The sequence below is a fragment of the Canis lupus genome, chromosome 7, assembly GCF_048164855.1.
Source record: "Canis lupus baileyi chromosome 7, mCanLup2.hap1, whole genome shotgun sequence".
Classification (NCBI taxonomy): domain Eukaryota; kingdom Metazoa; phylum Chordata; class Mammalia; order Carnivora; family Canidae; genus Canis; species Canis lupus.
Window position 1 is genome coordinate 64,548,020 of NC_132844.1, and position 12,508 is coordinate 64,560,527.

The 12,508-nt window shown below is 54.2% G+C and overlaps 1 protein-coding gene across 4 annotated transcripts in view; it reads right to left on the reverse strand.

Annotated features, from left to right (window-relative positions):
- GLP1R (glucagon like peptide 1 receptor) overlaps positions 1 to 12,508 on the reverse strand; it is a 46,314-nt gene that overhangs the window by 7,425 nt on the left and 26,381 nt on the right. For all 4 annotated transcript variants that reach the window (XR_012034321.1, XM_072833177.1, XM_072833175.1 and 1 more), the window contains 7 exons: positions 10,075 to 10,228; positions 9,433 to 9,592; positions 4,778 to 4,838; positions 4,117 to 4,186; positions 3,913 to 4,001; positions 3,453 to 3,591; positions 2,484 to 2,525 (listed from right to left, as the gene is read on the reverse strand). Coding sequence is in view for 3 of the 4 variants with exons in the window: in XM_072833177.1 (XP_072689278.1) it covers positions 2,484 to 2,525; positions 3,453 to 3,591; positions 3,913 to 4,001; positions 4,117 to 4,186; positions 4,778 to 4,838; positions 9,433 to 9,592; positions 10,075 to 10,228 (715 nt within the window). In the remaining variant the exon portion in view is untranslated. The remainder of the gene's footprint in view (positions 1 to 2,483; positions 2,526 to 3,452; positions 3,592 to 3,912; positions 4,002 to 4,116; positions 4,187 to 4,777; positions 4,839 to 9,432; positions 9,593 to 10,074; positions 10,229 to 12,508) is intronic.

The window sequence follows — 12,508 nt, forward strand, 5'->3', positions numbered from 1 at the left end:
TTTGTGGCCCAGTGAAGGTGACGTTCTGTTCTTGTGCTGGGAGGAGCCAGGCCCTGAAGCGTCCATGGAGAACTGGGCAGTGCACTTGAACAAGGCAAATGTGGAGCAGGTCTCCTGGACCCCACAGCAGGAGCCTGGGAGAGCCCCAGGGGAGAGGCCAGCGGGGGATCTGGTGATCCTGGGGTCCTTAGTTGCCAAGGGCCCAGGGGGATATGTGCCCACCCCTCCCTCCTGACAAAGCTGGGCCAGCTTTGGGGCCAAATGAAGCGGGGAGGTGATGGGTGACAGGCTTTGAGGGATGGAGTCAGGAGACTACTCAGCCTCGGCCTGGGACTCTCCGCAGCAGTGGTGGGGAGGCCTCGCAGGGGTGTGTGTTGGGGTGGGGGGCATGTGTTGCAGCTGGCGTGGCTCGGAGGAAAAGGAGGGAGAAGTGGGAAATGGGAACCTCATGGGGTCGAGAAGGGGCAGAAGGGAACTTCACTCTCTCGGCCCGCACAGGGACACCGTCCACCCTGCCCCTGTCCCTGGGAGATCAAGCAGCAGAGGTCAGGGCCAGGTAGCACATCGCCCCTCTGGCTGAGAACCATTAGCCACCACACAGAGCTTGTGGTTCCTCATAACTCAACATTTTCTTCAGTTCTTTAGGAAGTTCTTTGCGAGGGCTCAGATGTTGGGGAGGACCAGGGCTGGAGCATCCTGCTGCTCCCGTGCATCAGGGGCCTGTAGGACAAGGCCCCTGTGAGTGTTCTCTACACCGACCTCCTCTCCTTCCCTGGCCCACCCCACCCTGAGCCCGGGCAGCTGCCTGAGACCGGCCCCTAGGGACGGCCAGAAGGTATTCAGGGGCCACTCTGTGCCAGGCGCCGCCTCCCCCTCCCAGCCCCTGCAGCCCTGAAGCATTAGTGGGGACCCCTCTCCATGTACCGGCTCTATCACCTTTTAGCTGTTGAACTGTGGCTGTTCTTTTCACTAAGTCTTAATTTTCTCACCTGTAAACTGAGAGAGCACCTGCTACATCGATGAGATTTGATACAGAATAAACACTCAGGAAGTGTTTCCCTCCCGTTTAGAGACCCACATGCTCTGAGCATCATTAACACCATTTTGCAGAAGAGGAAATGGGTATCAAACTGCGGGCATGTGACTTCCCCAAAGTCACACAGCTCATCAAGTGACATTGCCTGGATGGGAGCAAAGGCCTGACGCCAAAGCCTGCGTCCCGCATCTTCCCACTGCATCACCTTGCTCTTTAGAGCCATCTCACGACCCCCTGGAATACCACGGTCCCCACCCGCGGCCACCCCCATGTCCCCTGCACCCAGAGCACAAGTAAAATTAATGTATGAATGCAGACTCTTACGATCTCTCAATTCCGGAGTATCAGACTCAGGGACAGAGCCATAGAAAGAGCCCCAGTTCTTGGCGGAGCAGTGTCCACGGCTCACCTGAACCCCAGCCTCACTGATGGAAATCCTCAGCTGGGCCTACACAGTTAACACAGTCCTCAGTTTTCCCTCCAGACTCTGGAATGGGAGATTTCCCCCCTCTCTTCCCTGCTGGGGTTAATGCTCTTGGGGCTACATCTCCAGGTGACCCTGGTGCCACATGCAGTACTCTGCTTTGTTTCCCCTCTGGAAGGAATGGGAGGTGGTGCTGTGGCTTTTGTGATGTCCAGTCTGACGGTGTGGGTTTGCTTCTGACCTGCTCCAGTGCAAAGCTGGGTACCTGGGTGGAAGGGGCCCTTGCCAGGCACCAGAGGACAGATAACCCCTCCTCCCAGGGGCCCAGAGTCTTGGAGAGGGGAGAGCTATGGTCCAGGAGGGTCTGCAGCGGAGGGTGCAGGTCAGCGACAGCCCCCTTCTGCACCGCAGCAACCGGAAAGCCACTGGAGGAGTGCACCCCTTTGCTATGGTGGGCCGGGGCTCTCACCTGCACAGAGTGTGGGTGCTTACCTCCCTCCCTTAGGATGCACTTGAATCCCAGCTCTGCCCCCACTCCCAGGCCAAGCCTGGGCCATGCTTCCGAATTCTCTCTGATATTCAATGATCTTGTGTGAAATATTGGAATATTCAAACCATAATTTTAGCAGGGATTTTTTTGGGGGGCGGGTGGAAACAGTGCCAATGAAATAAGATAGTGATGATTAAAGACCCAGGTGACTTGGGCACGTCTGCTGGTGAATCATCTTGTAACCACCACCTGTTCACTAAGGACCCCCTTAACACAAGGCCGGATCTCCCCCAGGTTCACGTCCATTAGGGTATGCCTGTGCACGTGTGTGCGTATGTGTGTGTGTTAGAGAGACGCCCATGCACAGAAAACAATACATCGACAAGATGCCTCCTCAGCTCTAGTGACTAGTGGGATGGGTAGGGCGTTTCAGCTGGAAAGACTGATGGGAGTCCCCACTGACAACTCCAGAGCAACCCATAAATATAGGAGCAGCCCAAGGGGCCCCACTGTCCCCCCCCCTTGGGCCTTACCTCATTGTTGACAAAGCAGTACAAGATGGCCACCAGCAGCCCCTGGAAACAAGAGTCATGTCAGCAGGGAGGAAGCAGGAGGGAGGCTGCCCTGCAGGTAGGCCCTGACGCTCCTCGGGGCTCCAGCCCCAACATCCCCCTCCTCAGGCTGGGCAGCCCCAGAGCACTGGGTTCCTTCTCCTTCCCTTTCTAGAGAAACTCAAAGCCCTTGCTTAGATCCTGCAGAAGCTCTTCAATCACCCTCTCCTTGAGGCGCTCTGGCCCGAGAAAGTACACCACCTCGGGTCACAGGCCATCTTTCCTACCATGCCTCTATCTGCTCACTCAGTGCTCCCGAGCTGTGATCTGCATATGGCCGTGTGAATGCACACATGTGAAGGGCACGTGCATGGGCCTAGGTGTGTGGCCCTCCCACAAGCCTCCCGAGGGGCCGGGACCAGGTTCTCCTATATCGACAGCCCCAGTGATGCTCACACACCCTCAGCATTATCTAATACTAGCGGAGAGGATGAATTCTTGGCTTTGGAAACTATGTGGCCTGGCAAATCTTGTTTTAACATCTCCAAGCATCAGTTTCATCCTCTGTAAAACCAGATGACCCCACACAACCTCCTGGGATGCCATGAGGATAAACGCACAATGTGTGCAAAGCCCTGGCAGGGTGTTTGCCACCCAGTAGCAGCCCAGTAGATGGCAGCTGTGATTGATGCCAGGCTGGATTGCCCATGGCTACCTCTGCAAAGGCTTCTTGTCCCATGGTCCCATGCGCTTACAGAGGAGACCGGCCTGGGTGCCCGATGCCAATCTAGCCCTGGCTCTGCTCCAGCCACAGAACTCTGGGCACCTCCCGCTTTCCTCCCAGGCCCCAGATGCCCATGTGCATGGTGCAGGCCATGTGCATGGTGCGTGGTCTCCAGCCCACTCCCACCCAAGGACTTGGCAAGTGAGGACCCCCAGCCATGAGGTCACCTGGAAGGAGGTGAAGGAGAGCTCTGTGAACAGCTTGATGAAGCGCAGCATCCCCCGGGCGTGTTCATCCATCACGAAGGCAAAGATGACCTCGTGGGTCCCCAGCAGGGGGATAAGCGTCAGTGTGGACTTGGCAAGTCTGGGGGTGGGGTGAAGACATGTTTCTGGATCCCTCCCAGTGGATTCTTTTCCCCTTTCCATGCCCTGACCCCGTGTCTTAGGTGACAGAAACTCTCCCACCCCAAACACACTGGTATGGGCTGCCTGGCGGTGGGGGGGGTCAAGACCCCCAGAAGCCTGGGAGCTGCCCAGGTCCAGGGCCAAGAACAAGGCTCGGGGACCCAGATAGGGCTGGGGCAGGGAGAAGGTCATGCAGGGTCCTGAGCTCAGCATCCCAGGATCTGTCTCTTCAGGAAGCAAGGGCCGAGGGTGCCCAGCAAAGCCTGCTCAGGCACATCACCTGCACTTGATGTCTGTCTTGCACATGAGATTGGCTTTCAGTTTGGACACCACGATGCAGATGACCCGGATAAAGATGAGGAAGTTCACCTGCAGGGGGGTGGGGAGGGTAGCTGAAGGCCCTCTCTAAACACCCACCATCTCCCCACCTTCCCCCAGTGACACCTGGTGGGACTGCCACTCCCACCCTGACACCGTCACTCACCCCAATGGCAAAGAGGATGGGCAGCCGGATGATGAGCCAGTAATTCATGTTCGAGTTCCTGGTCCAGCAGCTGGAGAGGAAGGCAGACACAGAGGCACCTCATGGGATGCACAGGGCCCCCCAGCTCACAGTGTAGGCACAGGGGCACACGGCCACACATGGCCATGCAAAGTGACACACACAGAGCCACACTGCCACCATGAGTCCCAACAACCAGTCCCATGGATTCATGCAGAATCCTTCAAGCCACACACACACACACCCCGAGTCCTAAATACATGGTCATTCACACCTACACACACACACACACACACACACAGAGTCTTAAATACTTGGTCACACAGAGAGTTTCACACGACCCCTTCATGAACTTAAAAAGGCTCATGTGTGTACCTAGCATCATACACCAAATAGCAGAAATATTTCATGGTTATTACAGAAAAACCATTGCATACCCAGGGATCCAGCCCCGTTCGTTATCACACAGTCCCGGGGAGGGACAGGGAAGGGGTACTAGAGAACGAAATTTGTAGATTAAGCTCCTGGTCCCTCAGTTTATCCTCCCAACAGGTAGTAGGCACATACCCCAGGGGCCAAGGATTCCTGTGGGGTCTGAGAACAGGGACCTCGGCACACATGTGCCCAGGAGCAGGACACTCACCCCTCATCCTCATAGAGGTACTTGACAATGCCCCAAGGGATAACAAACAGCAGGGGAACACCTAAAAGGAGAATGGGAAAAGAGAGGGGAGAGAGGCTGGCAGGCCCGAGCTTACCAGGGGCACACTCAGGCCTCGCTTACCCAGGCCTCTCCCACCTCCGGCCCCTCCCCTTCGCCTGGCTACGAAGCCACTTTCTAGCAGGTGTGGAACCAGGCTGGTCTGGGAGCGTGGGGGGGGGGGCGGGGGGGGGCCGAACACCCTCCCACCCCTGGCCAACTCCCTGGACTCTTTCTCAGAGAGAGGATCCCACACGTTACGGCGTATCTCTACTCACCAGGCCCCCACCCCCACCTCCCAGGCACATCATCGGGGCTTGCCCCCAAATCCTGGCTGAGACATGAGGATGTAGACACCCACGTAATGGAGGGACAAGGCCACGGAGGGGGAGAACATGCTGGATGAGGTGGGAACAGGCCACCCCTGTGATGCCCTTCTCCTCCTGCCGTGGTCCCCACGTCCATCTCAGCCAACTCCTCGGGCACCGGAAGCCCCTCCAGCCGCCCATTCCCTACCCTCCCTACCCTCACGCTGCAGGTGGCTGAGCAGAAGCCTGGAGTAGAGACAGGGGCCTGTCCCTGACGCCAACAGCCCAACCAACGGCGCAGGGGCCCACGGTAACAGCAGCTCCAACACGACACTTTCCAGTCGGCTGAGACTCAACTAGTGTGGCAGCAGCCTCCAGGAAGGCCCCCGACCCCCACGTCCCGGTATTCGCACCAGGGTGTAGCCTACGCTGTATCGGGATTGCTCTGCGTGACCAGTCACATACGCAGAGGTGACGGCACGTCACTTCTGAGGTTAGGTTATAAAAGGCTGTTTTAAAAGGTGATAAAAGGCTTGCCCTGGGTTCTCTCTCTCAATCTGATCACTTGCTCTGGGGGACACCAGTTGCCAGGTCATGAGGGCGCTCAGGTAGCCTGTGGAGGCCCCTGTGGCAAGGAGCAGAGGCTCCAGCCGACAGCAGCAAGGTGCTGTGCTTTCTGACAACCCTGGGGGTTTGCGAGGGATTCTCCAACCCCAGTGAAGACCTGTGGGGACAGCAACCCAGGGCGACATCCTGACAGCATCTCTGTTAGAGACCTTCAACCAGAGGCGTGCTGCTGAATTGAACCCAGATTCCTGTCCATAGAAACTGCAATAAGAATTGCTGCTCCCCGGGCAGCCTGGGTGGCTCAGCAGTTTAGCGCCGAGATCCTGGAGACCCGGGATTGAGTCCCACGTCAGGCTCCCCGCATGGAGGCTGTTTCTCCCTCTGCCTGTGTGTGTGTGTCTCTCTCTCTGAATAAATAAATAAAATCTTAAAAAAAAAAAAAAAGAATTGCTGCTCCCAGTAGCTACGCCGTGGGGTCTTCCATTCCACAGCAGAAGATAACTCATTCATCTGGTTTCCAGTCCCATCAGGGTTGAGCCTCAGTGCCTGGCGCACCCTGAGGGCTCAGCACAGTTGCTGACTTCATACGGACTGCCCGTGCTCACAGACGGAGATGAATCAGGAGCTCAGGAGGGTACAGGTGGGACCGGAATGCAGGGCTGCTGTCCCACGCCCAAGCCAACCACCTTCGCTGGCTTTTTGCACCAACTCTCCACGCCTGTCCCTATGGGTTCCTCTCCCAGGTGGGAGACGTGGGCGTCAGAGATAGGCAAGAGTGTGAGGATTAAGGTGTGTGGACACAGATGTGAGTGTGTGTGGTGTGTGTGTAGGGGGCGGGGCCTGTGCATACGCATGTGTGGCTTTAGGGGGTCTCCTCCAAGAGCCCATTTCCAGGGCAGAGCCCACTTGACAGCCCTTCCCATCACCATGATCCATGTCCTCAAGAGCAGCTCCTGAGCAGCTGGAATGCCCGGAACTACCGTGTGACAGTGCAGACAGAGATGGAGGAAGCAGAGCAGCTCGCAGCCGACCAGCGTTCTTCATCGGGTATTTTTCTCCTTGGCCATCTATTCTTATACAAATCAGACCTCTGAGCATCTACGATGCTTCAGTAACAGGCCTTCATGAGAGTGTACAAGGGATGGGTGGCTTCCAAAGGCCTCCGAACATGGCATGGAGCCTGCCACATGGAAGATGCTCAGAGAGGATGGAAGGAAGGAATAATGAGTGGCTCCATACATCAGTGAGAGAAGGGCAACTCTCCAGGCAGGAACATGGCAATTCCCTGAGCTACGGACACACATGGAAACGTCCTTCTTGGGCATCCCCAGCCACCTGCTGTCCTTAACACTCTGAGACTCCACTCACTCATGTTAGCAGTAAGACCTGGTGAACTTCACTCGTTCACCAGCCTCTCCTTAACAAAGCCTTTTTAAAAATGCAGGCATAGCTCTGCTACATGCAAACATTACACACTCCCTGCTGGGTGCGTCTCTCCAGTATTTAGAAAGTCAACAACACAGGCTGGAGAAAAAAGATCAAATTAAGACACACAGAACTGGCCCTGAGAAGTGATGATTCCCTGGTCCATCACTTGCCCCCCTCCCGGGCAGCCTCTTTGTGGTGGGTTACAGGGGCACCCAGCTGCTGGTGGATGGCATAGAAGGTGACAGGTCTTTGGGGGAGTCCCCAACTGTGTCAGGGTTTTAATTTTGATTCTTCTGTTTGCTTGCGAAGCTAAAGGTTGCTTCCAAGCACCGCAACGTGGGCTCGGTTTCCTGGCCTGCAACAGAGTTCTTGGTGAATCTCTGTCCTGTCTTTGCCCTTTTGTCTCTGTACCTCCCCATCCCAATTCCTCAAGATAAGGGTGCTCTCATCTGGAGGGAGGTCCCCCTCAGGCCCTGAGCCCATGAGGTGGTGGGAAAGGATGGGCGCCATTCCCCACTCAGAAACCTCCAGGATGCCATGTGTCTCCACCAACCCTCCAACCACCCCCACTCCTCTGCACACATCACACTGTCCCTCCGATTGTTCTTGCCCTTGGGTCGCCATGGAGACAGGCACTAACAGCGCTGATGCTATTTCCCAGAAGGGACAGACGCAGTCTCTCACCCTAAGGAGAGCCTTCCCAGAGCTGCCCTCAGTGACCTAACCACCCCCTCGCCCCGCCCCAGTTAGCTGCAGGGCTCTCCAGCTGCCCACTGCCTAGGGTGATTGCCCTAGCCTGGGGGGGAGGAAGGCAGGGCTGGAAGGGGGGGGGCCCTGGGTGGGGGGAAGAGACAGGGTGGGAGCGGGGAGCTGTACACTGAGGCCAGGCCCACCTGCCCAACAACTGTGCAGAGGCCTGAGCTTGCTCGACAGGGTCTTCTGGGGAATAAAGAAGCAGCGGGGGACAAGAACCTTCCACGACAGGTGGCAGGGGCCCAGGGCCTGGTGCCTGCTCTGTCTGTAAGGCCCTGCCCTCTCTGGGCCTCAGTGCCTTCCAGATACCAATTGCCCCCTTTAGAAGCCCCCTTCTACAATGGGGCCACATGGAGCCAAGTGGCTGAGGGACACCAGCCTTAAGGAATGCAGGGGGAGGACAGGGGTAGGGAGGCTGAGAGGGCCAGAGAGAGCACAGAGCCAGAGGGCCAGACAACCTGTGGAGGCTTCCTGAGGCTGCTGAGGACAGCCTTGCAAAGGCTCCAGGGCAGGAGCCAGTTTGGGAGGGGGATGTCATTTTGCTTTGACTGAGGTGGTACGTCCCCCGAGGAGGTCGGGGTGGCAGTGGTCAGAGCAACCTGAGGCAGGGGAGGGAATGGATGACAGTAGTGAATAGATGACTGGCAAGCTCGTGGTGGAGCGCAGGGGCCTGTGGCGGGGGCAGGGGCCCTGACAGATGAGGAAGGGCCAGAAGGCAGAGCCTGGTCTCTGGCCCCGCCCCATGGGGGCCCCCGTGGGCCCCCCCAGATTAAGCACTGTTGCATCTGTTTTCCCTGTCGTGGAGTGGGGGCTGGGGGGCTGCTGCTGGTGGGTGTCTCAGCCCCTGTCCTCATCAGAATCCCACACGGCGAGAGGCAGAAGCACAACCAGAAATGTTCCAGCAAAAAAAAAGATACAATGGTTCTCCGCAAACTTTTTTGGCTAGAACATTTCCAGCTGGGCTCCAGGCACATCCGCGGTCCACCCTTTCCTCAGTGGGCCTCTGGCTGGCCAGCCCCGCCCTGCCAGCCTCCTCTGGGTCCTCCTCTTCATCAGTGATCCGAGGACAGAGCCACAGCCCCTCAGCACTCACCCCAACCCTTACCCTGAGGCCCAGACCTCTCCATTTCCCTCAGGGCCTGGGGACCAAGGATTGGTCATGAGGCTCCATCCCCAAGGGTCTTAGGAGTAGAGGTACTGGAGGAGCAGTGCCGTGGCCGCCACTGGGGTGTGCGGTGCATCTGGCCAGGTAGGATGGAGGCCTCTGCTTCCATAAAGTGGGTAGGGTTATGCAGAGAGGGGAGTGTAACCTGCAGCGCCCCCTGCAGTGAGTCCTGGGCCAGGGTGTGGGGGAGGAGGGGGGAAGAATTACCCAGTGGGCCCTGCCCCCTTAGCCCAGCAGCCTGTTCTGAGCACCAAGCTGGCTTCCCGGGGAGGGGGTGCAGGCTGCAGGTGGTGGTTCCAGGAGAGGTCAGGGTCTCCCACCTCCCGTGCCATAGGATGGGATGGGGGGCACGTAAGACGAATGACAGTGGGCCTTACCCCAGCCTACGCTCAGATAGAGCTGGAACATGCGCTGCTCACAGAAGACAGAGAAGGCCAGCAGCGTGTACAGGTACATGCCCTCCACCAGGAGCCAGTAGTAATTGGCTGCCACGCAGTACTGCATGAGCAGGAACACCAGGCGGCAGCCCAGAGAATCCTGGGGGCAGAGGAAGGGTCCCCAGGGGGCAACAGCTCTGCCTCCTGCCTCTCTTGACTCCCCCACCCGTCCCCACCCGCCCCGGCCATGCCCCTACCCCCCTGAATGCAGGCTGAGAGGGCTAAGGCTAACCAGGGCCAGTGCTTCAGCTCACTGCATCACTGTCGGGGGTGGAGGAAACTAATATTAGCCCCAGACAGGGGAGAAAACCGAGGTTGGGAGAAGTTAGGTGACTTGCCCCAAACTCTGCAGCTCGCAGAGCAGGGAGTCAGGCCTGGGTCCGTTTCCAAAGAGCACTCCCTGTGTGTCAGACGGAACTCGTTAGGGGCAGGGAGAGCGTCCACCTCCTTAGACTGGGGGACCCTACGGACCAGGCGTAGGCAGCTCTTGCCTTCCGTTGTGTCAGACCCAGGTGAGGCTGGGGGGGAGCTGGCCTTCACTTGGGCATCCCTCCCCAGGTCCTTCCTGGACACACCACACACCTGGTAGGAGAGGAGCCCATCCCACTGGTGCTGCTGGGGGGCCGTGCTGTACATCCACTTGAGGACCGCGTCCCTGATGAAGACGGACAGCGCTCGGAGGATGAAGGACGCAAACAGGTTCAGGTGGATGTAGTTCCGGGTGCAGTGCAGGTGTCTGTGGGAGAAAGCACGGCTCCTTCCTGGCAAGATGGCCAAAAGGCCTGCCTCACAAGCCTCAGTTCTCAAGCTAACGTAACACCTCAGGCATGCTTCTGCGTCTGGGATGGTGCTCCTGTCTTTTCTTCCTCTGAACATGCCCTTCTTCCTCGTGAACCTGAAAATCCTTTGGGTCCAGTGTAAGTCCTGCATCTCCATGAAGGCTTCAGGTGTGTGGTCATTACCACCTGCCATCCACACTACCCTCCTCTCTACAGCATCGGCTTTTCTAGAGTCACGTGTAAGCCAAGTGGTTTATGTGTGAGGACTTTTCCCAATGGAGACTTTGCTTCACTTCTTGAGGAAAGGACCTATCTCTCACATGCCTCAAGGTTGCCTTACAGGGGCAGATGAGGGCTGAGCACATGGTAGGAATTCAGAAAATATAAGACACAATTTCAATATCCTTTCAGGTAAAAACGCACAGCCAACCTGCAAATGCAAGGGCATTTCTTAACCTGATAAGTGCTATCTACCCAAACTGGAGCAAACATCATTCTCCACTGAGAAATTTTATAAGCATTTCCTCCAAACCCAAGAAAATAAGGATTGCCTCGCCTTACAAAGCTATCATCACATCCATTCAACATCGTAGTACAGATCCTGACCACTGTAAGAGAGCAAGGGAAAAAAAATGTGTAAGAATTGGAAATAAAGGAACAAAATTGTCATTATTTGTAGATGGTAGGGTATCTTCGCAGAGAATCCAAGATAATCTACACCCAAATTATCAGAACTGATTGGAGAGTTCATCCAGCAAGTTTGCTGATGTGCGTTTATGTATATCAGCAACAAACCATTAAAAGTGAATTTTAAAAATTCACTTATAGTTTTTTAGTTGGCTACATAGAAAAAAAAACTAACAGAAGACGGGCAAGAGCTCTACAGAGAATATAATAAAACTTGCTGAAAATTGTTAGAAAAGACTTAAAATCACACATTCATGGATAGAAAGACTACTTTGAAGGTGTCAGTTCTCGCCAGAGTAATTGATAAATTCAGTAAGACCATGCCAAAAATTCCAACAGGATTGATTTTTTGTTTTCCTGGAACTCTCAAAACATATAAAGAACCAAGAACCAAGAATAAATTGTCCAGACACTCCTAAAGAGCCACAGAGTAGAAGTCTTCACTATAAGCGAACTGAAGTTTTCAACGAATTTATAGTATTTAAAGCCCTGTGGTATTGACAATCAGATAGATAAATAGGAAAAAGGGCAAGAATACAGATGACAAAAACCAACCCAGGCAAAGATAACTCTTGCTGCATGGCACAGTAAGCACTGTAAACCCAAAGGGGAGAGGATGAGCTATCACAAGTGGTACTGAACCAATTAACTGTATATATATATATATATATATATATATATATATATATATATATATATATCAAAAAAATTAAATCTCTTAATTTCACCATAGACAAAAATTAAGTAAGTAAGTAATGGATTAAAGAAACAAAAGGGAGGTCCAAAACTTATGACCCCAGGGTGAGGAAAGACTTCTCAAACAAGACCATAAAGGAATTTGGTCTTTGGAAAAAATTGATATTTTTTTACTAATTGGCAAAATTAATCTTTATCAATTAATAACATTTATTGATAAATTTTATCAGTAGAAAGGGGGACTTCAATGCATAAAGGTCACCATCAAGAAAGCGAAAAAATAGGGGCGCCTGGGTGGCTCAGTGGTTGAACGTCTGCCTTAGGCTCAGGTTGTGATCCCGGGGTCCTGGGATCGAGTCCTGCATCGGGCTCCCTGCATGGAGCCTGCTTCTCCCTCTGCCTGTGTCTCTGCCTCTCTCTCTGTGTCTCTCATGAATAAATAAATAAAATCTTTTTTTTAAAAAAAGAGAGTGAAAAAATAAACTGCAGATTAAGGGAGGGTATACCCTGGATTAGGATTGAGAATATATAATGAAAGCCAAAAAAAAAAAAAAAGCCAAAATAATAAAGAAGCAGCCAAACAAGCCAATAAAAAAGTAAGCAAAGGATATGAATAAGTGATTCACAAAATGAAATATACATAAATGCTTGATCTCCCTAAGAATCCAGGATATGCAAATTAAAATCACAAGATATTTCACATGCTTCAGATTAGCAACGATGAGGTGAAAATACTAAATATTGGTGAGGATGTTAAGCAAAGGGAGCCCTCATTTATTACTGGCAAGGGGGCAAACTGGTATGACCACTTTGGAGAGCAAATTCACCTAATAAATTAACAAAAGCACGTGGTA